The 26,702-nt window shown below is 41.8% G+C and overlaps 1 protein-coding gene across 1 annotated transcript; it reads left to right on the top strand.

The window, feature by feature from the left end:
• Positions 1-1,635: 1,635 nt before the first annotated feature.
• LOC310989003 (band 4.1-like protein 1) lies at positions 1,636-26,702 on the top strand (the record flags this gene model as incomplete). The annotated part of the gene is made up of 22 exons (XM_083975844.1): positions 1,636-1,707; positions 2,022-2,171; positions 10,908-11,012; positions 11,660-11,702; positions 11,932-12,007; positions 13,834-14,052; positions 14,180-14,267; positions 14,352-14,504; positions 15,609-15,706; positions 16,931-17,106; positions 17,430-17,674; positions 18,237-18,275; positions 19,476-19,505; positions 20,209-20,364; positions 20,601-21,683; positions 22,830-22,880; positions 23,309-23,710; positions 24,749-24,970; positions 25,081-25,140; positions 25,345-25,434; positions 25,856-25,936; positions 26,580-26,702. The coding sequence occupies 22 exons, from the start codon at positions 1,636-1,638 to the stop codon at positions 26,700-26,702; spliced, it is 3,762 nt and encodes a 1,253-aa protein (XP_083831970.1).

Below are 26,702 nucleotides of genomic sequence, written 5' to 3' on the forward strand. Positions count from 1 at the left end.
GCTAACTCCATCGGCTGACAAGAAGTTAGCCAAAACGACCGGATCGCTTACTTCTGCTTTAAAAATGTTTTCACAAACATGTGATTAACAGGATTTTCTTGTGTAAGTTTAAAACATGGTCCAACGCACCGTGACACCGTAACCCCCCTCGAGAGATGAAGTCTGCTGACCACTAGCTTCTCTAGTTGTAGCAACTTTAATGACCGCACCATAACAAACAGCCTGTCTACTGATCCACGCGTAACCCTAACCCTAACCCATGGGTTAAACTCTTTAAATGCATATTGAAGTGTTAATTATGGATTTTTAAATGTTCAAATCAGCAACTTCAAAGTATACTACTTAATGAAATTCTTTGAAGCAGAAAAAAAAAATCATATTCTCTTTATGGCTGTGGTCAAAATCAAGTTTTTCTTGCCAAATATTACACATACTGTTGGCTAACGCATTTCCAGGGGTTTCTTGAGAAGAAAATGATAGTACATTATGCAGTAGAGTACTATATATTTCTTGCTTTCCGTCTTCCTCCTGAGACTGAAAAATGCATTTTAAGATAAACAATATCCTACTCAGTGAGAGGAAGAATCCAATAATTTAACACTTTATTTTCAACCACATTGGAAGACGGAAGCATTTACTTAAAATTCTCGTACTGCCCCGTTATAATCTAATATTTCTATTTAAAAAATAAGTTTAAAAAAAGGCTTAAGAATTGCAGCAGTGGTTAATTCTGATGAAAATTCCACTCTTGTTATCTTGAAAAAATTCAGCTGACATATAAGAAGTGTTAAACTTGTGACCTTGTGCTCAAGAAAGCTTTAGATTGACTCTGGCCTTATCTCTGGCGCTGTGTGTCTTTTAGCAGTAACACCTCATCTGAATATCAACTACTTTACGGTCACTGTGGAGCAGTCCGTTTCGGTAATAGCAGTGGTCACCTTCAAATGACAAGCCTCAACGTTGTATCAGCCTATATCTCACTTCCCTCTCCCTGGTGTCTCTCACCTCGTAACCTCTGCCTTTTACTCCACGCTACTCTTTCCTTCCTTCTGTCTCATCCTCAGATTGTTGTCACGTTCTTGGTGCCCTCTCCTTCCTTGTTGCGTCCCTCCCTCTCTCTCTCCCTCTCTCATTCTCTATCTCAGTGTGACTGCTGTCCTGTGCTTGTGCCGCAGGGCTCTGTGGCTGATGTAATTTATGCTATCTCCTTTGCTAGTGAGAGAAGAGAGCGTCCTGAAGCCAACACTCTTCATGCAGAGTGCTCCTGTGGGAGGCTGTGAGCCAGCTACCGGCTGAGCTACTCTCTCTCTCCCTTTCTCCATCTTCCTATACACAATGATCAGTCTGCATGGTGGTTCAGGATGATTAAAAATACCATAGTAGCTGTCAGCTGCAGAGGAAATTGGATGCGATGTCACCACAGGTATCAGTTCTGCGGCGGGTCATTACGCCACAATGTCATTTTAAGTGATGATTTGGTATGCTGTGTACAGACAGAGAGGTGTTCCACAGGCGGATTGGACTTTTAGCCGCAGTAAACACTCCACTGTGTTTTTTTTTTTTTTGGAGAACAGGAAAAGATTTGATGTTGACTGAATATGTTTATGTGTGGTTGCAGGACTGCAATCCATTTCAATGACAACAGAGAAGGCTTTCGCTGGGGAGATGAAGAGCGCAATGGAGGGTGACGCCAAGAGGACCAATCAGGTGGGAGCTGTGTGGAACTCACAGCAGCTGTAGATCATTTTACTCAGGCCTCTCAATCACTCAGGCACCTTCCGCTTGTCTGCTTTATATGCAAGGCGACGAGCAGCCTCTGCCCCTGCCAGCAACTCAACATCTTAGCAGCTCACACTACACCATGCATTTGATGATTGCTTTATGTGATCAAAGATTGTGGATTTAAATCACTTAGCAACCAGCCTCCTGAGACTGAGAATTCAACTGTTTAAATAAAGGACAAAGTACAGTGATTTGAGTGATTCACTTACTTACAAGGAGGGATTTCCTCTCTCCTGCAGGTTCCCGAGGACCATGGGGATATGGACGATAGCTCAGACAAGACCCCCAGCAAAGCCTCTAAATCCCCCCAGAAAACCACCAAGCGGCCCAAGACTGTCCCCGTCAAAGTCACTCTTCTCGACGGCTCAGACTATGAGACTGCAGTTGAGGTACACTTCTCGCTCTTTGACTAGTTTTTGCTTGGGAAAACACATGGGGAAAAAAGCCAAACAGGGCATCATGAAACCAGCAAGCTGATTACAGAGGTTTATATATATATATACATATATATAAAAACAGTATTATTAAAGCAAAAGTAAGCGATCCGGTCGTTTTGGCTAACTTCAGCCCGACGGAGTTAGCAGTCCCCGCCCTCGATCTATTGGTCCTCGTCCCTACGTCACCACATTCACGCGCATCCCTTGGCTGCACACACAGCCCTTCATGCCGTTCGCTCTCCTCATTGGATAAAGGTTGTAGGATACAAGGAAGTATACAAGAAGTTTTCTCCTCAGCTTACAGCAGAGCAGAGTGACTGACAGACCTGTGTTTCGGACCAAACATTCTATGTAAGTGATTGCTGTCGGAAGATATAACTATTTAAGACTTATATTAACACAAATATTCCGCTTACTTCTGCTTTAATAAAGGTTAATGATAGGAACTTATCCCTAAACTGCCAATTTAAAATAACTTGCTGTTGTTGAAATTACATGAATATGATAAATAAACCCACAAAACTTGTGTTTGAGTAGAGCATCAGTTGGAGATTCTCCTGAACAACAGAGAACAAAGCGATGCCCAGAGAGAAGTGAGACTTCAACACCCATGAGCTGTTCATGCATTCACATAAGAGGATGCAAAGAAATCCTGGAAATAGGCCTAATAGTATGAGGACACATTTAACATCTGGCTACACTTACATTAGCATTCACTTCAGTTACAGGTAAATTGTTCACATAAGTTATTAGAGAGTCCCAGGTTTTGTGGAATCTGTTGATGGAACCGTTGAGGGTACATCTGATCTTTTCCAGTTTAAGGTTCTGCATAACGTCCCTAACCCAGTGGTGATGTGATGGAGGAGTAGCAGCTTTCCATTTGAATAAAATCAAGTGTCTAGCTAATAAGGAGGAAAAGGCAATGACCCTCTGTAAATGAACAGAGGGAACAGATCCCGTTGGATCAGAAAACAAACCAAAAACAGCAACCAACAGAAAAGGTGAGATGTGATAAGCATAAGCATTAGAGATGACTTCAAAAAAGGATGACCAGAAAGGAACAAGTTTGGACAAGACCGGAACATATGATAGGAAGTAGCCTGGGTCTGTTTACATCTGTCGCATAATGGGTCTACGGAAATATTCTTGCTAATTTAGCTTTTGAGAAGTGTAACCTTTGCAACACTTTAAACTGTATTATCTACATGGAAAGTTGAAAGAGTTGAAATGTTGGAAATTCAGAAAGGAGTCACCAAAGAATTTTAACGCTTACTTTAGGTAGAAAGGTCATTATATTCATTGAAACAACGGGCAGAAGTTGCCTAGAAGAAGTTTATCTGATTGTTTGACAAGTTGCCTCTTTCTTCATCAGACTTTGTTGCAGGGATACGGCCCTGTACCCAGATCTCAGAGTGGTGGTTATCATTAGGCCTACTGATAAAAATGATGGACACAACTGCATAAGTCAGATCTGTTGCTATAAGCAAACAGCGTCCTTTCCCAAGAGTTATCCTGGACAGAATGTTTCAACAACTGCATCTACGGTGCCCCTGAAGTGCAAATCACAACGGCAAATCAGAAAACACAACATCAAATTATAGCTTCTGCACAGCAATGGTTGGGGCCGGGCAATTTTAGGCAAAATTAGGCAATTTGAAAATGAAAGTTCCAAAGCTGTAGCACATACGGTTGATTTGTTATGAATTTGTAACAGCAGGACTATTGTCTTGTGGTTTGTATTGGGCAGTATTGGGGCTACTTTTTGGTGAAAGTTGCAAAACTGTAGCACGTATGGTTGGTTAGGAATTTTCTAAGTTTTTAAATTTAAATGCTTATTGTCTGTTGGAGGATATGGGGCCTTTTTACACTTCTCAGGAGAGAAACTGTGTTCAAAGTTTAAAGAAAGCCATTAAAATAGTCTTTACATTTAAATATACTTTCTTTGGGTTTATTCTACATTAATTTGATAATTTAACATAAATGTTATAAGCTTGTGCGATTAATTAGTTAATTTTTTTTAATTGATTGACAGCCCTACAAAAAACACAACAGCAAATCTGTTGTGTTTTCTGATTTGTTGTTGTATTTTTTTATTTGTTGTTGTGTTTAGTAATTTGTTGTTGTGTTTTCTGATTTGCCGTTGTGATTTGCACTTCAGGGCCACCATAGAAATCATACGTAGAAACAACGATCCATCCATTGTAAGGTCGAGGCGGTGGGGGGGCTAGAGCCAATCCCAGCTGACATAGGGCAAGGGCGGGGTACACCCTGGACAGATTGCCAGTAGTAACAGGTATCACACGCACTCCCATTCACGCACTATGGGCTATTTAGAGTTGCCAGTCAACCTACAGTGCATGTTTTTGGACTGTGGGAGGTAATTTGAAAAAAAGGATGTCTTGGTGGATTGTTTTGCCAGAGTTACATGCATGCATGCTGTAAATCCATATCTTGCTGTGCAGTTGAGTAAAAGCTACAGCGCTTTTAAGAAGCTGGTGTACATCTCCACCCTTTGAATGGAGTTCTTGACTCAGCAGAGTCCACCACAGTACACCTTAGTGGGATTTAGTCTCCCTGGGTAATTCATGAGTCAGGAAATGCAGCTGTTACTATTCTCACTGTGAAGGCTGGAGGGAGGTGAGACAAGTTCTGCATTGTGGGGGATGGAAAGCTCAGAAGAGCAATCCTCAGCTTTCCTGAATCGTGACTGTATAGCCTTTTGTGTTTGTAAACAGATGGGTGTAGCTCGGTGAATTCCCACCTCTCTTGGTTTATTTGAAGTTCACAGTAGCCTACGTGCTCATCATGATTGAGCATTGTGGATAGTTAATTTGGTCTTGGACATGAAATGACTTCTGAGTTAGAGCACCACCGTTTCACACCAGATGAAATCCTGTGAAGGACTTGCATGAGCCGCACTTCCAAACATGCACTGGAGTCTCATTGGACGCCGCTGATGATGGAGTGTGATGGGAATGATCTTGTTCACAGCTCAGCCTCATTCATGTCAACAGAATTGTTTTATGACGTACTGTCTCCCACGTGACCTCACATGATTTACTTACAAGAGGCAGCGACTGGTGGAATGTGTCAGGAGTCCTGAGAGTGTCTCTCTCTCTCTCTTTCTCTCACACGCACACATTTCACCTTCAACTCCTCCACCCCCGATCTTCCCCCTCTGTCTCGGTTATGTGCGTGCCTACACATGTGCATACACATTTCTTCATGTCACCTGGATAGTGACAGTGGAGATATTGGAGTTTGACAGGAAATCCATACAGGTGACAGATTAGTGCTCTTGTGTTTGACCGGGGGAGAAAATAGGGTGGGAGAGGGAAAGAGGAGGAGCAAGAGATGAAAAGGGTGAGGTAGAAGTCTGAGAGTAACAGGGGGAGGAGGTAGATACCAGTTCTTGTTACTACTCACAGGAGTGTGCATATTAACGCGTCTGCAAATGAAAAAGGCAAGCGGGGACACAGTGATGAAGGCAGTGAAATCATCACTTTAATTGCAGTCATGATGTGCAGCGAACAGGCACCTGCTGATGATAAAAACGCAGAGAAGCTGCCTGAGCCTCCTATTGATGTTTGACTCACAACATTATAGATATTGATTGAGCACAGTGCATTTAAATTGTGCAGTGCTTGACCTAAAGCCATACCATTAAACAACAAATTCACCACCTGCTGACATTACTCAAAGCCTTCAAGCTGAGATGGAAAACTGTTTATAACCGTTCTTCAAAAAATCCGTTTGAATGAAACATCCGGCTTCTTAAACAGAAATCCCATAGAAACCATTGTACGAGTATTTTCACTGCTTAAACTTTGGCTGAAAGGGGATTTTCTCTGCAGGTCCAACTCATGAAATGCTAATGTTCATTGTAACGGTTTATTCATTTTTCCTGGTTAACCACAGGCCCATGGAAGGCTTGACTTTATTATAGAGACGGAGCTGGGTTCTGCTATTTCTGAATTCAGTGCTTTCTATGTCAGTGCTCAGCCTCAAACTGGGCGATCACTTCTCTGGAGGTGACAGAAATTATTATGAAACAAAATAGCTTTCATATGAATCATGTACTGGTACTTTTTGAACAATGTTTCCTTTGCACTAGCGTGAATTGTAACCCAAAACTCTAATATTGTAGCTATGTTAAGAATCCTTTCTGAAACTGTGACAGGCGTGTGTGACAGATGTACATGCTCAATTAAACCTACAGTGCTCAACATTCATGAATTTAGACTCACAAAGGAGACCAAACTCTTGTTTTAAGGATGATGAAATCAGCATGTATCTGTATTTCTTATTATTCACTCCCATTCAAACAACAGCAATTTAAAATCCATCCCCAAACAGACCTTCTCTGCTTCCTCTCCTCTTTAGAGTTCAGGCTGCACAGTCAGCTGCTGAGCCTCTAAGGGTTAAACATTTTGCTCAAGGGAACCTCAGAACAACATACAGCTGCCAATACTGTAGCTCAACCTGAAGGGCAGATTTTCTGTGTTCTACACTGCTTGACATCTTAAGAAGCAGCTTGTCTTACACTGGTGCTTTCAGCCACTACAGGGACTTCAAAATTCCACAGATAAACACAAGTGCTGAGGAAAAGCTGAAACAAATCTAAGTTATTTTTTGAAGATTTTGTGGTGTGGCTCAGGAGAAAGGAGCGGCTCATGCTGGGTGAATGTAAGGCAAATTGTTAAGCAATTGTCAAGCAATTTCGATGATCTATCTATTTCTAACTTTTTCTAACAGTAGAAAAATGTTCCAAAAGGTTAGACTGTCTACATCAGAGGTCACTAGTAGGCGGACTGTGGACCAGACACAGACCTGTTTAACCCCAGATCTACAACCTCTAAATCATTGAGAAATAAATCATGTTTTTGACAGAGCGTTTCCATCTCATGCAGCACAGCTCTCCAGCTGTTACGGCGCTGGTCATGTGATGCTACACAGCCATTCCAACCATAACCCTGTCATTGTAACTGTCAGAATCAGAGACTGAGACACGGATGAGAGACAAGATATAATAGAATACAGAAGACAGAATAAAACATTAGGAAAGGGGGTGTAGTCTGAATCTTAGCATTTTATTTAAGATTCCCTTTTTTTTCACATTTAATGAGAACATTTTTGTTCACCTCTCTAAACTTCATTGGAGCACAATATCAAATTGCTCCGGTAATACTCCTTTAATTACCAGAATTGTTCTGAGGTAGGATTTGTCAAAATTTAAGATAGAAGATACTGTACAGAATACTGATTTTGGCAGGGAAATGAATTTATGCAATTTATTTAGCTTTCACACAAGTCCAAATTGCAGAAGCCCAGAGCATAAGCTCTTGGAGGCTCCCCCAACCTCCCACACCCTCTGCATTCTCCTCACAAAGGGCAGTCCAAGTTTTCAATTATAGGTTCTCAGCAGAGGCCACTATTGGAAACACCTATATCTTACACAGCATTAAAGCAGATATCAGCTTCACGGCCGTTTCGGCTAATGCTGCGTTCAAGGCAGGCTTTTGAAACCGTAAGTTACAGCTTCAAGTCACAACTACGACTTGGTAGCGTTCCAGGTAACCCGTAGCTCGTGTTTTTACCATCCTGTTGTCTGTGAAAGTTCCCTATAACGGCCACTCGTAACTTCCGACCCGTGAACTCGTACCAGATCGAACTGGTATGACTTCACAGGAAGGAAAAACACAAAGTACGAGTTTCTTTGAACGCACCATGAGTTAGCAGCCCCCGCCCTTGTCAGGCATCAATTGGTCCTCGTGCTACGTCACCACATTCACGCGCATCCCTTGGCTGCACACACAGCCCTTCATGCCGTTCTCTCCCCTCATTGGATAACACTTGTATCCCACAAGGAAAATTTTCTCCTCGGGTTACAGCAGAGCAGAGTGACGGAGAGACTCGTGTTTAGGCTGAAATACTTCATGTAAGTGATTGCTGACGGAAAATAGGACTATTTAGGACTTATATTAACAAAAACATTCCACTGATATCTGCTTTAACTCTGACAGGCTACAGCCCTTGATCACAAATTGATACTGCTCTTCATAGGTAAACAAATAATACTGTTAATCTGTATCGCACAGAATTTACAACATATAAAACATGTTGATATAGTGATGCAACTAGAGCCAAAAAGATAATAATAATAATAGCCAAATGCCGGGGTGTGGGGGAATATTGTGTTGTTATTTACCCATTAACTCATGTGGTTAAATCAATGAACTTAATTTTCTCAGGAAAAATGCCATCTATACATTTTTAACAGCTTCCTCTGTCACTTCATTCTGTCCTCCAGTCTTGGCTGAATGGTTGAGCTATGGTTAGCTGAAATACATGAAAAGAATAGTTACATTGTTTGACTGAAAGAGTGATCACCTATCTGATCAGTTGTAGTAAATAAAGATCAACTTATTTAAAGTACTGTACAAAATAATTAGATACCTTACCCCCAGGCTACTCGTGTATAGGACATCACTCCATGACTGTGCTGACCGGTTGCACTCAACAACAAAAAACTGGAAAATTGGCTCATAATTTGGGAACAGGAGAGAACGGTGAAAAGGGAAAGATGTTTTAGAGGTCACAGCCATTTTCTTTCCAGATCAGGTTTTTCTTTTTATGGTTTCAATCTTTGTTGTTTGTCTTCTAAAAGACAATTATTTCCTGCTGTGGCAAATGGAGCTCAGCTGTTTGATGCAGTCCCTTGGCTAGCCTTTTTTTTGGGTGGGGTGGAGATGGGGTCTTAATTTACCCAGAATTCATTGTATCACAGTCTGGCTTAAGATAGTGAAGAACTAAACTGCTTTGTGCAACAGATGAATTTAAACTTCCATGTGAAGTCTATTTGTTATCTTAGACAAAGACAGTCTGTTTCTGTGAAACCAGTTCCAGGTGTGTGTTGCAGGGCCGTGTCTCTCCAGTCCAATGTGTCACTATCAACTATCAAAGGACATGAGGACATTAAATATTGGGTTACCAACGAGTGTTACGAGGTGATGTCAATGAAATCTGTGAGGGTTCAGGGCTTTACAGGCCATAGGGAGGACTACTACTCACTACTGTGATTAAACCTTTTCTCTGTTAGTGAACGTAGGTTATTTGCTAATGCTAAATGCTATCAAGTACACTTTCAAAAAAAAGTTGAGATGTAGGGTATGTTCTTTAATTTTACTGTAGTTCATTTCTGCATTCTGCATTTCACTCTCTTTGCCTGCACCACAGTTTCACAGTTGGTTTTCCATTAAGTTTTAGAAAACAAATTCCTAAGGCCATGAACTGTCCCCATCATTATGTTTGAGACATCATACAGTTTTTCTTGTTTTAAATTTGCCACATCTTTACAGTTTTTGAATGACTGTTTGCCACACTGATATATTTCCATTTGCATCAGTATACAGTAAGTGATGTAGTTCAATAGATATTACCCCGTCAGTCTGCCATAGAGTGTCTCTCCTTATCTTGTTTGCATTTGCTGAGGCTATCAGCAAACTGGATTTTTAGGATTACACCAAATGGCTGCTAATACAATCAGACCACAGAACTAGTTACAGAAATGTGATTGGAGCCAGTTGGAGCGACAACAGAATTTCATCAGCAGCTCCTGAATTGGTTGCCATGCTTGGGGGACCACCTGCGATGTGTGTTGCAATTTCATTTTGTTGGAAAATCAAATGAACGTGCTGCTCAGCCCCCCAAAAGTCTCTGGCTGCAGACTCTGCCTGTTAGTCAGCAATATTCTCTCACTAATTTGCCCATGGCAGCCTTGGTACAGCATGGTAGAAATCATTATTTATTTGATTGAGGCACAGATGACTTTATAATGCTTAATTAATTACCCTCTCTTAAATTTTTAAGAGGTATTCCAACTGTATTCCAGTTTTTCTTACTATGGCTGAACAAAGCTGTGTGATGGCCTTGTGGTAACCAGAGATAGAGAAGGGAGATGGCACATGCATGCACAGAAGGGACCTAGGCTATTACTTCTGTTTCCATGGTAACAGTTGCTTGGTTGCTTTGTCGCCATAGTAGCCAGGTTTCCCTTGGAGATGAAGCTGGCATGTGTGTGTCTTGTGTGTCTGAGCATGTTTTTGTGTGTGTGTGTGTGTGTGTAGCTTTTTTTCCTTTCTCCAAGGCCGTCTGTGAAACCCACAGAGGCCTGTTATCAGCCCTGAAGGGCAGCAAAGAAAATAGGTGTGGTCTCCTGAAACGCCACTGATGTGAAATGCAATTCCTCCCCATATATGGGCATGCTGCTGAGTGTGGCTCCTCCTACTCATCAGGAGAGAGGACAGACTGGAAGCATCTCTATGACTACAGTTGGGCTGGATTTTAGTGTGTCACTGTTACATATATTTTTACCTCCATTGTGTTAAGACTAGACGACCAACCACTTAATCACACACAATAAATGCACTGTCTTCCTGACTGGTTATCGATCAGGGTGTTGTTGCAGTCATGTGGTATGGATCGTAACCATTATGCCATCTGATGTCCTAGATTCGCACATATCTTTATAAAAGTGAATTACTTAACTTGCATTGACCCTTCTTTTTGTCTTTTACAATATTTTTCACAACCGGAACCTGAACCATGTTACCTGCCCACTTGCTGTGTGTTCTTATGCTGCATATTTATATGCATGTGTGTGTGTGTGTGTGTGTGTGTGTATGACAGAAATTTGCCAGGGGCCAGACCCTGCTGGACATGGTGTGTGGCCATCTGAACCTGCTGGAGAGGGACTACTTTGGCCTGACGTTCCAGGACACGGACAACTCCAAGGTCAGACTCATGAAAAAACAAACACACGCATTAGGATGGCTTAGCCTACAATCACTCTTTTACTTAAATCTGTAATTGACTAATATGTACTTTTAAACCTATATGACTCCCAATTAGAAACTATTCCCCATGTTATGTGGAGGTTTTATTTATAGCTGCTAATAAATAGTTTATTTGTGTTTTGTTTGGATTATGTCAGTGATTTCAGAGCAAATGTCAACCGCCAGTTTTTGCTGGTGTTTTGAAGCAGTGAGTCCCTGGTTGGCCTTCAAATTGTGCTCAACCACTTACTGCTTGAGACTGGCATACATGGCCTTTAACCTTTTAAAATATGATTAGACAGTATGGCCTTTTAAAAAATGGTGCACAGGTTATACAGCGCACCATGAAAGCTGTAGTGACATTAGGCTTAGAGAGGTGGACTCATCTGGCATTTATAGGCCCAATATTGATGCTTCTAGTGATTATAGACGCTTTCATCCATTTTTGTTTTGTAGTATTAATATATTCTTCTGTCAATTTGGAGGATATCATTTAAAATGGGAGAGCAGTAGGCAGTGCATAAAAGAGGCTCTTAAAAATGAATGATGATTTTGCTGAGGTGTAACTTCTCAAAAGAGCTGTCTCTTTCTTTCTTTCTTTATCAGAATTGGTTGGATCCCTCCAAAGAGATTAAGAAGCAAATTCGGGGTAAATGCAGCACACACACACACACACACACACACACACACACACACACACACACACACACACACACACACACACACACACACACACACACACACACACACACACACACACACACACACACACACACACACACACACACACACTGTACATACAGTACATACACTTATATACACAGTTCACTGTACAGTATGTTTTCTCACAGAAAACGTTGCTGGTGGTTTGTCCACAGTTGGTTCGTGGATCCTTGGATTTTCTGTCAAGTTCTATCCCCCAGACCCATCTGTGCTCATTGAAGATATCACCAGGTAGGTCTAAATGATACAACAAAGATGTTTGAACTCCTGGTTAAACAACACAGATTTGTTGTAGTTTGTGATTGGGCAGAATTTATAGAAAGAGCATAATAGATGAGAACAAACTGCCGTACTACTGTAGGTGCAGGAGCTGACTCTGGAGAAAACATGAATGTGTGAAAATAGAGCAGGACAACAAATTACTTCAGCGAACACTGAAGAAAGCTGTGTTGCTGAAACAGAATATGACAACTGTGCCTGTCTGAAACTAGCAAAATACTTGTGTTTTACCTTCTGCTGCTTTGCAGTGGGTGTAAGGTAGAGCCCAATATGCTAAGTGAGATAGTTTCTCAGTGGGGTTTATGGTGCCTGCCTTAACATATACAACTTTGCTAAAACATTTATCACCAGGCGAGGATGCCTGTGCTTGCTCTTTTAGACCAGCAGGGGGAGTGTTGGCTTGTCAGCCAGAGCTCCTGTGTTAGCCTAAGGTTGCTATGTCTATGTGACCCGCCATCTACAAAATTTGGGGCACAAGTCCACCCACGGGTGCAAGGAAAGATTGGTTCCGTCCCGTGTCCTTATTTCACTGGGCTCCCCTGCCGTCAACTCTTCCTTTCATGGCCCTCTTGCTCTGCCGTTGGATGTCGTCTCTATCCCCAAATCTACACACCAGACCGTCCAATACCGGGGGTTATTCCCACACACATCCCATAGGCCAATCACACCTGCAGCATTTTGGGCTCAAGGAATAAATGAATGGACTGTTTGTTTACATTGATACAGCAGGGGGCAGCCATCTTGCTCGTGCCAGGTGTTGCGGTAAATCACTCACTTGGGAACCTTTCCCTGTGCTCCCACTGAGCATAGTCACACCCACATAACACATTGTGACACATTGCCCAAGTTTAATAATCCATACAAACAAGATATAATATTAATGAGTCTAGGTTAAGGTCACGTTTATTTATAGAGCACGGTATAAACAACCTAGGTTGACCAAGGTGCTTTACATAAAATAAATAACAATAAAATACAATGGTACATTTCAAAAGACAATTTCAGCAATGACACATACAGTACATTCAGCACACCAAACAACTTTGTCTCACACAGGTCCGAAAGCCTGGGAGAAAAAATGGGATTTGAGAGAGGATTTAAAAATCTCCAGAGTCTCTGATGACTGGATATGCAGTGGTAAACTGTTCCACAGCTTAGTTTTTACCCTGCTTTTAGGCACATCCAGAGTTATTTCATTTGCAGACCTCAGAGCTCTGATTGGTCTGTGAACATGTATGAGTTCCACTAAGTATACGGGGGCCATACTGTTCAAAATTTAGAAAACAGACATCAGGATCTACATGTAGGCCTATGCTAGTAGTTCTGTGAGACTGTCCTCTAGCAGAAGAGGTAAATGCCACTGTATATGGCATGATTGTGCCAACATGCAAATGTTTAGGAGGTTCAGTGTTTTCATGTTTCCAGCCTAGCATTGACTAATAAGCACTAACCACAAAGTACAAATTTAGCTGACAGGAATGTTGTTAGTTTTTTACTAAGTGTTGGATAAAGTAAAATGTTGGTATAATGATGACACCTTGAATTCAAGGGATCACCAAAGTGATGAAGATTCTGAGCACCATGAATGTCTGTAGAAAATGTCACAGCAATCCATCCAATACTGGAGATATTTCAGATTGGTGCAGTGGCTCTCAGACACCTTGAAAAAGCAGCGCTGCTAGCATGGCTACAACTTGAAGTAGGTTACCGAGACTGAGAACAATTCCAATGTAGACACATAACTCTCGATGACAAGCAGCACCTCTGTCTTTCTTCAGGTACTACCTGTGCCTGCAGCTGAGGGACGACATCCTGTCTGGTCGTCTGCCCTGCTCGTTCGTCACCCACGCTCTTCTGGGCTCATACACTGTCCAGGCTGAAGTGGGAGACTATGAGGCAGAGGAACATGGCCCAGACTACGTTTCCGATTTCCGCTTTGCCCCCAATCAGACACGTGAACTGGAGGAGAGGGTGATGGAGCTTCACCGTAACTACAGGTTGGAGGAAATATGGCTTTGTTAATTTAATTAAATGGCAACAAGAAAAATTGTGGAAGCTGGTCTTTTTGATTTGTGGGATGAATATGAAAGAAGTGATGAATCATGCGTGACATTTTTGTTGTAGGGGAATGAGTCCAGCAGAGTCAGAGGTGAACTTTCTAGAAAATGCCAAGAAGCTGTCGATGTATGGTGTGGACCTGCATCACGCAAAGGTACAGAGATACTGCGCTGAGACTTTTCATCTATCCCTGCACATTTGTTGGGGTTTTTTTATGCTCTATGTCTATATTTACTAGGATTCAGAAGGGATTGACATAATGCTCGGAGTGAGCGCCAATGGCCTTCTTATCTACCGAGACCGCCTCAGGATAAACCGGTTTGCCTGGCCAAAAATCCTTAAAATCTCGTACAAAAGAAGCAACTTCTACATCAAGATCCGTCCTGGAGAGGTAAATACTAATTATAATGAGCTCGTGTTCCCTTTTGCTTCACTTAACAGGAGTTCACTGCACCACTATTGCATGCACACCCCCACTAGAACAGCTTATGACAGTCACTCTGCCTCAAAGCTGAGGCAACTGAAATGATCATTTGGTAAAGAGCCAACTCCACATTTCTATTTCATGGTTTCACAGTTGTTAAAATTACATCATTGTCTCTCTTGACTTGTCCCAAACAGCATAAATAGTCATTTCATGGTTTGATAAAAGAGTTATTTCTGAGATTTATCTGCTGCATATCATGCAAGGAGTTTTTTTGCAGACATTATTTATAGCGCTCAGAGATACTGTTCTTAAATATTCAGCTGATAGGTCATGTTTTTATTATTTTCCTCCTTGCCTTAGCCTCTGTAAAGCCTGATTAGCCAGTCATGATGATTTTTACTTCCATCAAGGATTTTACTTGCAAGTGTTTGAGCCACATTATGCTCGCACTGGCTTTCAACTCCCTAAAATTATTATGATTTACTGCTATTTTCCTTCATTCCTTGGCCTATGTGGAGTGTGCTTCACCGTTAAGCTGCCATCGACATCTTCATACAGACTACCAGGGCTATTCTGTGGATATACTTCTTTGTTCTGCAGATCTATCCTCTTGAGTCAGCTGTCACTTCAAATTTGCCTGGAGGGTCGTCATTGGTCTTTAAAGCTGTTGTACTCTAAACAGAATTTTTGTGTGGAACAAAAGTTGTCTTCTTCCTGTAAACGGGCTCCTCCTGATGTTTAAAGACCTGTTATGTTGCTAATAACCTATTGATCTGTAAGTGTAGTTTCTGTTCACGCCAATGAACATCTGATGGTGCGAGTGCAGGAACAGCTAATTTGTAGGTTGGTTAGAGATGGAAAATTTACCTGACATGGCAGATGCGAGATTATATTTCTAGTACAAGTAAACAAAAAAAACAACATTGATTTTTCCATTACTGCGGAGTAAACACAATTCGCACTTGCCACCACACCTCCGTCTCTCCCCACCACTCACTCCCTTCACTCTCCTTTTCTTCTTCACATCCCTTCCTCTTCCTCCACCTCCACTCACCTCTCACCTCTCAGTATGAACAGTTTGAGAGCACCATAGGCTTCAAGCTGCCTAACCATCGGGCCTCAAAGCGATTGTGGAAGGTCTGCATTGAGCACCACACCTTCTTCAGGTAGGACTTGATACTCACAGAGACACACCTTTGCTGCACTGCAGCTAAACCATGCATGAATTGTTAGCACGGTAGTGCTATCCTTCATTTGAACCTGTATTGTACACATATTATAAACCTTATTATACAGCTGTGTTGCAGCCTTGAAGGTGAGATTTACATGTAATTGTTGATCATGAAACGGTCTAGGTCGTTTATTAATACTGCGATAACATCAAAGCTACAGTCCTCAGAGAAAAGAGTCTGTATTTAAAAACTGAGCCTTAAAACCAGCCGTCATGATTTCTGTAACTGATGCCACAACAAAGCAGTCACCACTCTCAGTCATGCCAACAACCCCCACCCATACCTCTTTGAGAGGCTCAGAGCATCCTCTCTTCTGATTGGGTCACTGACCCATTGTTACTGGAGTTCCAGAGAGACTTCTGAGAGAGCAGATGTAAAACTACACTGAGATTTATTTGGTTCTTGTAATCACAAATATATCTTCTTATGGATCAACACTTCAAATATAACACAGCAGAAGAGTGAATATGGGAAAAGGAATATGGTACATCGCACAGTAGAGTTTCCTATATACTGATATGTAACTACATTAAGGTTGCTGGAGAGGACTGGATAATTTGCTACTAATATGTATATGTATATTATGCAGGCAGTGATCAGTTGGTACTAATTGGTTAATTAAATTCCAATTTCAAGTCATTAGAGAGTCTTGTATAATGTGCCTGAGAGCAAACATACAAATCAACACCTGTGTAGTAAAACACATTATTACTTCCTTGGATTTAAATGGGCAGTGTTGCTATCCAACTCAAGTGGAAAGAACGTGGTCAGTCTAAAGATCCAAACGTCAACAAACAAAAAATCTGCCTACAACTTCACATCTTGTCTGTCAGTACAAAAATCAAAGTGTGAAAATTGTATGTTGTGGTTATACGGAGGCCACACTATTTCCTGGCTAACCACAGCAACATCCTTTGTGGTTAAAGTGGAATCATGCTTTTCTTGTTTGACTCAGCAAGAAAGCAAATAAATGCAGTTCCCTAAATGTCAAAATGAAATATTTTAGCTTTTCTTCCAAGACAGTTGCTCTGGAAATCAGCACCTGCTCACAAATAAAACACATTTAGTTGCATGAGACAGTACGTAGTTATTTTCAGGAAACAAAGTACAGAGTCTTAAGCGCTTGTAGTAAACACATTAAATTGAACTTTCCTGCAGGTTGGTTTCTCCAGAGCCGCCTCCCAAGGGCTTCCTGGTGATTGGCTCCAAGTTCCGGTACAGCGGGCGAACCCAAGCCCAGACCAGACAGGCCAGCGCTTTGATTGACAGGCCCGCTCCACAGTTTGACCGCTCCGTTAGCAAGAGGTACCTGCTGCCTAGAAGCATGGATGGAGGTGAGTACCCTGACTATAGTCTACCTCGAAGTTCACTCATGCTCAGTAACCCTGAGCTTGAGAAGACAGATCAATGGATGATAGCGATACATTCATGAAATCATAATCTTCATCTCTCACACAGTGTAAATATTTTAGCAGCTGGAATGTGAAGGGAGTGCTCATCAAATCTCTGCGAAGAGAAATTAAGGCAGTTTTAACTTGCCTCAGTAAAAATTCAGACTTTATTATGCATGGCTCATTGAGATACAGTCTGATGCTTTAGAGTCATTCCGTATAAAAGTCCTTGTGGTTGATCGTCACCCTCTCTTACGCTTTTCCAGCCTCGGCTCTCGGTGATAGCATGGACCAGCTGTCCCAGCGAAGCTCCAGTGAACGCACTCAGTTCATGTCCAGAGAAGACCTGGACCAAGAGGGCAGCCTGGATCTGGACCATGATCATTACCACTATCAGGACCAGGATCAGGACCACTACACAGATCAAGAACTGGACCAGTATGAAGGCCACGATCAGAAGACGATGCACGGCGAACACTTCTCCACACCCACCAGGACTTTGGAGCTCAAGGTACATGATGATGATGATGATGACTGTAGCTCCTGTCGCCTTGGTGTCGTGGCTGTTGTAACAAATGACTTACCTTTACTTCAAAGAGAATTTCTTACAACAGTTACAACGATTAAATCAAAGTATAACATACTGCTAGAGTAACAGAGGAACAAAGCTTTGACTTCCTTTTGCTCATGTGAACAACTACGAGGCGCTTTCCACGGATTCAGACAAATCCTCCATGAACCTCGACTAACACCCTTCATCTCTCTCTCCCACGTTCCTTTTCATTTAAAACCGTAATCAACCTCCTGGTTCTTCACTCCTTAGCCTACTTCTCTCTGTTTTCTGCTCCCCTTCGGAGTTATCAGACTTCTCAGTACGACTTCTCTCTACTCGCTATTTCTTAAATCGCTTTCCCAAATCTATGTTGACCTCTTTGCTGCAGATGTTATTTTTTAACCCTGCCTCCTGCCTCTAACAGAATCTTTTCTTCTTGCTGCCGTAATATTAACTCTCTTTGCTAACCTCTGCTCTCTGTCTCTGACCTCTTTCTCCTCCACTTCATCCTCTCCTGCAGAGTGAAGAGTTAGGCTCCCCTGTAGACTCAAAGCCAGAGGTATTTTGGCCTTGGTCCTTAGTTTCTGTCTTTGTGGTATTGGTTGTCATAGGTTATGCACCTGTACTCTGTGTTTGTTAAGCACGAGCTGTCCATTTTTATTTATTTATTTATTTTTTGATTGTTTGTCTTTTGAGGGAATGTTATTTCTCCTCATGTCATGATATCCAGGATTTCCACTGAGTATAACCCATGGAAACTGCATGAATCAATCTTCAGATTCATAGAAACAAAATATTTAAACATGCATTCAGGCTCTTTCTTTTCTTTCCTGTCTCTGCCCCCTTGGGAATGGTTTCAGTGGGAATTCATATTAGATTCTCCTCATAGGCATTCAGCAGCTCTTATCTGCAGTGACTTAAACTGTTTAGCTCTGGTAGAAAAGGCCTCTTGTTTTTCAATTGTCACCATATGTTCATAAGCGCACATCTTTAACAGTGTCCCTGTGTGAGCAAAGAGGGATTGGTTGTTATTAGCAGATTAAGCAGATGGCCCCAAAGCGCTGGGATTGATTCAGTGAATCAGTGTTGTTATAAAAATCTGCTAGTAGCCCTGCTGAGTTGATTTGATAATTATTTGATTTGATTTGTAATCATTTTAAAACTTTTCCTTTGTTGTGTTTATTTCAGAGATAGACACATCCATGTCATTTCTTATTTATATGGCTAAGATTATTCAAGTGTAACCACTCTATATAATTTCATTCCTCAGGAGGTGTATTATTAAGTAGCTGTAGAAAACACTGGCGCTGCATTACTCACTAAAGGATCTGTTCATTTGTGGTTTCGTAAAGTCCTCTCACCAAATCTCTAGATGAAGTAGTATGGGAATAATCTCCCTGCCCAAGCACTTACGTTCAATCAATACACGACTGCATTAATTATCAGTTGGCCGACACTGTGATGGATCGTCTCTGGCTTCCTGGCAGAACATTAAATGGGTTAACAGTCTTAGTCCAAAGCCCCAACAGTGTCAGCTGTTTCTGTCTGTCTGTCTGTCTGTCTGTCTGGCCGCCTGCCTTTTTGACTCACCTGCAGCACTTTACCTCTTTGTCTCTGCACGCACCTGTTCTCCAAACCCACCACCACCACCACCACCTCCTCCTCCTCTTCCCCAATCCTTCAACCTCCTGCTTTGCTCAAAAAACCCTGCACTTCATCTCACTTGCCCCACCTTGGGCTCCCTCATCTGTCGGACAAGGATTTGGCCATCCCTCGGCCCAAACAGGAGGTACTGCTTGTCCTCTCTTTTTGGCACGTGCTGTGTGTGACCTCTGCCAGGTGTGCTGTGTTTTCTTATTCTTATCTGTGCCTGTTAAATACATTTAGAGCACAGTTAACGGCAAACAGCGATGAAGGTGATGTTAAAGCATTCAGTATGTTTTTACTACAGCACACCTAATCATTTTGGTGCATCAGCGTCTTTGTATCTCTGCAGTATCATATCTGTGCATGTCAGTCTTGTATTATTATCTGTTAAAGCATTTGTTACCTGTCTGGACTAGAGAATCAATAAGAATTTAAATCAGTGTGGGGCTTGTGCTCAGTTTTCTAACGTTTGCTTGGTGCTCAATAAGTGTAAATGATTATTTATGATCATCTAGCCTATAAGAAACAAAAAGAGCATCAACAGCGAAGTTAACCTTTACTTGATCCAGATCTCTATATAGTATTTAAAATGCAAAGTAGAAGAAATATGTTGAAAGTAAACTTCAACTTTGTCAGTTTCTAAATGATTGTCCAATCATTGTAAATCCCTTTACAGCACAATCTTGAAACAGATAACAGCCAATCCTGGAGCACGCCCTAATCAGAACAGATTTAGAATATTTTGATTAGTCGTAGAAACGACTGTGAGCATCTACTAGACGTTATGTGAGGATTTTAAATGATGTTAATTCATGTCCCTGATGTGCCCTTCGCTTTGTGAGCAGCAGTTCCTTGATAAACCAGACGATGTGATACAGAAGCACCAGGCCAGCATCAATGAACTGAAGAGAGCTTTGAGGCAGCCGAACAGCAAGATGGCTCAGAGAGAGAAACGCCTCTCCTCAGCTACTCCCCCTGGAGGAACGCCTGAACGGAAATCAGTAAGAACAACTTAATTTTCCTTTATCACTGTACTTAATTGATGAATCACTATTAGTTAGTGTCTGTTTTAAATGTTGAATTGATCAGTCTCTTTCCACCCTGTCTCTGATCCCACTGAGCCACAGACAACAAGGAAAACAAATACTCAATTGCAGTATTTATGTGGAGTCACTAATGGCAGAGCAGTGTACCTAGCTAATAGGCTAATGCAACTGTTTACTCTATGTCAACATAGGCGACCGATGATGGCAAATTGATTGACAAGCAGGATGCTCATGAAGGAGCACTGGACACTTACTCTAAAGTGGAAAAGAGTAAGACCTCCCCTATGAGTAGAAACACATTTGCAGTGACATCTTGGACTGAAGCAAATATGAAAAACTGTCAAACACACTGGGACTCTGTGGGAGCTGGACCTGGAGCGTTTCTGAAACAGGATACAGACTTTACATCGACAGGACTGCGAAATGTCAGCGCCTTGGAAGATACGTCCGCAACTAAGAGGCACCACGAGAACGCCATTCAAGAAAATGGATATGGATCGCCACCTGACAAAGAGAGGAGCACAGTGAACAACAGAGATGCGAGGCATTGTCAGCATGAGCACGGTATTCACAGAGAAAGACCAAAGAACTTTGAAACGCCGGTAGCTGTGGATTCTGTGCCGCACGCCAGAGCTGAGAATGATGGGAGGCATCATGAGACCTGGAAGATGAAAGACCTGAGCCCCATGGGAACGAAAGATTGCAACAAAACTAGGAACTCAGAAGTGACCAAAATAGTCCCTCTCAAGCCACAGCGATCAAAGAAGTCTTTGAATAAAGAGAACAAAGGTGATGTAAACCCTCAAACTCAAACCCAACCTGAAAGAGTGGTCTGTGGTGCATCTGGAGACGTACACATGACTAAATCAAAGAACGGATCATGTGAGGCAGGAAGGAGACCAGATGATAGCACCGCGCTGCAATCTGCTACAGATGCTGTCAAGGAAAACATAACAGCCACCAGACACCACAGTGAGGCCGTGATGTCATACAGGCAGCAGACTCAACAGATAAAGAATGAGTGGTCTGGACAACAGGAGCTGAGAGACTGGAGGGATGCATCAGGGCAAAGCCCGTGGACAAGAGGAGGAGGACATGAGGATTATTCCCAAAACAGCTCAGAGAATCTCTTTTCTAGCTATAGATTTCAAACAGCTCCCCCTCGAACTCTCCCTCTGAAAACGCAGTGGTCCCGAGAAAGACAGAGCAACGTGGACAACAGCCACATCCACTACAGGACGTCGACCCAAGAAACAGCCAAGAGAAAGCAAGCGGTAAAAAAAAAAAAAACCTGCCCCCCCCCCCACCCCTAACCTGTTTGTCAATCATCGGAAAGTAGAACATTGCATGAGCTTCAGGCGATGTCGTGCAAAATCTTGTTTTTTATCATCTATAAACAAAAACCAACCCAAAAAAATCACACGCATCCTTCAGAAACTCATGTGGCTGTTTATGAGAAAGCAAAAGTCCACGTTCCTCTGCATCGCATCATTGACCGACTCAGTTCACGTCCATGGTCCGGGGAGCTCTTTGCTTTCCCTTGTCCCCCACCCTCCTCTGCAAAGCTTGACATCTGCTTGGCCATTTCAGAACCCTGTTGGCCTTTAAGCAAAAAAAAAAAAAAAAAAAAACTCTCATTGCTTAAGCTTCAGGTGTCCGTTTTATCCCACCTTAACTTGTCACGTTAACACCTCTGGTCTCTCCTTCCAACATCCTCACAGAATAAAGGTGGCTGCTGTTGCAAGGAGCACAAGACCTTTCCACCATTTTTTTTATTTTTATTTTTTTTATTTAAATCCTTTTCTATAAATGGCTGTGAAGGGCATTTGGACCAAATGTTCTGCCTTGGCAACTCTGTAGCAATAGCAGAAAATGAAAAAGATGATTAGATGTAATCACAGGCTTCAGAGCTGCCAAACCTCTTCAGGGTTTAGGCATTCATACGCCACATTTATGAATATGAATACCTTTTTCCTGAAAGGGACTTTGAAAACCTAACCTTTAAGTGCATGGCATTACCGTTGCACTTGCAGTCATTTTTAATGATGTCAGCCTGTGAAATATACCCTATGTGCATGCTTCTTACAGTGGCCTTAAGATTTAGAGTCTCTCTGGGAATTTGTATGTGTTCATTGTACAAGTTGAGCACAGCCCATGAAGTTGATGGATGAATTAAAAAAGTGTCAACATTTTACAGTGCAGTAGAAGCCATTAGCATGAAAACTGAGAAGAGTACATGATAAATGTGGTTTCTCTACATGTAACAAGGCTTTGATATAGGAAACCTCTTAATAACTGTGTTTCTACAGTTACACACAGGTTATGGTATGTTAGGTATTAAAGTCTGTGGCTGTCGTTTCTATCAAGTGATGCATTAGTTTTATATCTACCTGTTCTTGTTGTTTGTTTGTCTTCTATAGGAGACACCTCCCACACCTGCTATTCATGAGGAGCCTCTCAGCGATGCATCAGTGAGTCATCGCTCACCTACCGGCCCCTTGTTAGGGTTTTCTTTCTTCTTTTTCTTCCACTATCTTGGTAACGAGTAAACGAGCAACACTTTGTTTAACACATTCTTCTTCAGGATGTTTTCATTTGCCTGTTTGTTTTCATGTGAAAAATATGTTAATGACTTGTCTTGTACGTTTGTTAAAGTACAGTATAGTCAAAAAAAAAAAAAAAAATCATTGCTTTACAGAGGGGAGAGGAAGGTTTGAAACGGGTAAGACTAGATAATGACTGATTCTGATAAACGGTGTTTTCATCCAGCAGGGAAAATAACACCAGAAAGAAAAACTGTGGCCTACATCCATTAATCGTAGTAATTGTTTCTGTGTTATGAAACTGTGAGTGGGTGTAAAATTTCATTATATTAATGCAAAATCTGTCTTTTCGGTAGAGGGAACTATGGGAGAGACGTCTGGGCTCTGTATCAGAGGATGACCAGGACCACGAGATCCTGTACCTGAAGGAGACCCACCTTGGCATCGAGCGTAAATGCTCCAGCATCACGGTCAGCTCTACATCCAGCCTGGAGGCCGAAGTGGATTTCACCGTGCTCACAGACCTGCAGACAGGCATGGAGGAGTTCTCCAGGGGCATGTCAGAGCTGGGGGACAGGGATCTGTCACCTGATGGGGGCCTGTGTCTGGGTATCGACTTCCTTCAGCAGCACGGCCCCTCGGAACCGTCTCCTCCATTAGTAATGGCCCCTCTGCCCAGAGGAGCCAGCAGCAGCCCACCTGCCAAACTTACCCCGGCTGAGGAGGTCCGACCAGAGGTCAAACGACCCGACGTTCAGGTAGACCTGTCTGTTTATTGCTCTTGGAGGTGTATCTTCCTTTTGTTGATTTGCTCAGGCAAGTGAGAGGAAGGATACTATTTTTAGGCACAAAAAAGAAAAAGAAATGTTACTGCAGGGAGTGTTGTTCAATCTGGGTGTGAACATAATCTGAAAGTACTAGCTAGAAATCCAGTGACATGTTTATACATCTCTCTGGATTTCTTTAAGACGTTCATGAGAAATAGATATAAATAAATTATAGAAATGAGTGAAAAACATCCTCCAGTATCAAGTGTAACTGCTTCTCCATCCCTGCCGACCCACCTCCTGTCACACCAACATATCACCATCTTAGTGCCTCCCAAGGTTCCTGCTAGGTACTGTATGATGACGGGTTACCGAAGTAAACTGTTGCGTTCACGCAAGTTTCATTTACAAGCAGTTATTTTTCTTTTCTGTTGTTGGTCAGTGTGAATAGAAAATATATAACAACAATGCAACTGTGGTGGAATCACACCTGAAGTATTTGTCAGCAGATTTCACAGAAGGTGATTTTCACTTTCTGTAAAGGGTTACCGTTTGAATCGACAAAAAGCTGCACAAAGGACTTGGGCTAAAATACACACATAGAGGACAACGATGCCTCTGGTGGATTTAAAATAAGAAATGAGCAGATAAAAGACAAAGAAAGTGGGTGTAGTGAAACCTGCAGACAGGCAACATATTTTGAGTTTAGTGATCTTAATTAAGAATGATGAAGAATAAGCTTATTTGGAGGGACCAGGGGAGAACATGTCATATTTTGGAGCAGATCTGGATCATTTATCATGAATGTTTCTCTGCTTTGTGTTGGTGAAAAGCAGCACTTGTCGTTTTTTTGTGACCTTACTTGAAAGATAAAGCATTCCTCTTTAACACAAGCCTGAAACACAATACAACAGAGTCTGTATGCTCTGTTACAGTCACTCATGTCTTCTGTTCTTTTGTTCCTGTCATTCAACTGAGGTACAAGATGTGGTTAAACTGAAACATGTTTCTTTTTCTTTTTCTCCTAAGCCCGTAGTTCCAAAAAAACCAAAGAGGTCAGTGCCGGTGTCATCATCAGTGGACAGAGATCAGTCGCACAGAGAAGCGAGTCGTGGCCCTGCCGTCACACCACTGAGCAGGGAAGCCAGTGATGTCATGCCCACGCCGACTGTGAGGAAGACAGACGTGAGGACGGAGACTCAGCCCAACGGGTCAGAGGTCACCACAACCATTGTGGAGTTCACAGATCAGGTTAATGATAGATTTACAATAATCATTATTGGAAACTGTGATTGTGTTATTTCATTTTCCTCCTCTATAAGCGAGTTGTTCAGGTCACATGATGGATTTGTCTGTTTCAGGATCATGGTATCGCCGGCCTCAGTGAAGTTTCTTACTCTACGAGACAGAGTGTTTCCCCTGTGAGTACAAACTTAAGGACTTCTCCAACTCTGCTCTGCAGGAGTTAAACCTACATACACAGACACAGATTTGTGAATACATTCCTGTTCTTAAATATCAAAAAGCACAACTTCTCTTTTTATCTGTAAGGATGACTGCAGAATTGTGTGTGTGTGTGTGTGATAATACATGTATTTATGTCTGCTGGCTTTTGCTTTTCACAGGTGCATATGGGAAGTCTTGGAAGAGAGACAGCAGGGTCGCCTATCCTGGTCACTGAAAATGTTACCTCGGCAACCACTCATGTGACCAAGGTAGAGAACGTACACAGCTTAAAATTCAATGTCTATCTTGTTTGAGAATTGATATTTCAGCCTGACAAAGGTACAGCTTCACTCTCCTCTCTGGATACAGCTTCACTGAGGCCTTTAGAAAAAACACACACCGTTGACACAGTATTGGTTCATATGTGTGGCCATGGCTGCAAAGTGTTTTATGCCAACAAAACATATGGAGAAAAAAAACATATTTCTATCATGTTTGTGGCTTGGTTCAGTATCTTTTACCCTCACTTTGGATTTTTGTTTGTAAAATGAAAATTATTATCCATTTAAATGATACCAGTGGTGTGACTGTGATGAAAGGAGCTCAAGGACAGTAACCCATTTTATTTTGGCAACACAGATATGGCAGTGTGTGGTAGGAGGTTAAAGGAAAAGCCATTGTGTGTTGCAGACGGTGAAAGGAGGATATTCAGAGACAAGGATCGAGAAGAGGATTATAATCACAGGAGACGATGATGTAGACCAAGAACAGGTGAGCTGAGGTGGACAAATGAGATGTGGATGAATCTAAAAAAATAACCATCTGAAATGCGCAGTTGCTGTTATTTTGAATGATGGATACTTGTAGTTCTTATCAGGTGTTATTTTGGATATATTTATTATTCAAATACATTATAAATCTTTAAGATCCATAAGATTTAGACATTGATATAACAACAAGTCTTTGCTTTGGATTCTTGCATACAGTATATCATGCACACATATTTGCAGTCATTAGCCTTAGATAACATCAACATTAGTTTTTTTCACTTAGCAAGTATGTTAATTAAGGAAATTAAATATGCAAAGAAAAATGACTGTGCTTTGCAAGCAACAATTTTTTTTGTCATTATGGGTTGATTTGGCTTTTACTTTTTTACTTCATAAAATCTCTAAGGTGAGATGAAATACTTTTGCAGCAGTGCAAAGCAGTGCAATGATATTTCATTTAAAATATTATATGGCAGAGAAAAGGAGCGCTCACATTTGAGAAGCTGGAAATGAAAATGTATAAAAGTAGTCTCCACTTTGAACTGGAACTCCGTCTGGAGCTGGAGGAGACAGACGTGAACAGATATCTTTGGGAAAGTTATATGAAGTTCTTAAGGTGTAAACAGTCTAATCTTTCATTGCAGGCTCTGGCTATTGCAATACAGGAAGCCAAGCAGCAGCATCCAGACATGCAGGTGACCAAGGCAGTCGTTGTCAGGGAAACAGAATCGTCAACTGAGGACCGACACGGTGTATTAGAGGTATAG

The sequence above is a fragment of the Trachurus trachurus genome (assembly GCF_905171665.1).
Source record: "Trachurus trachurus genome assembly, chromosome: 7".
In the NCBI taxonomy this organism is placed as follows: Eukaryota; Metazoa; Chordata; class Actinopteri; order Carangiformes; family Carangidae; genus Trachurus; species Trachurus trachurus.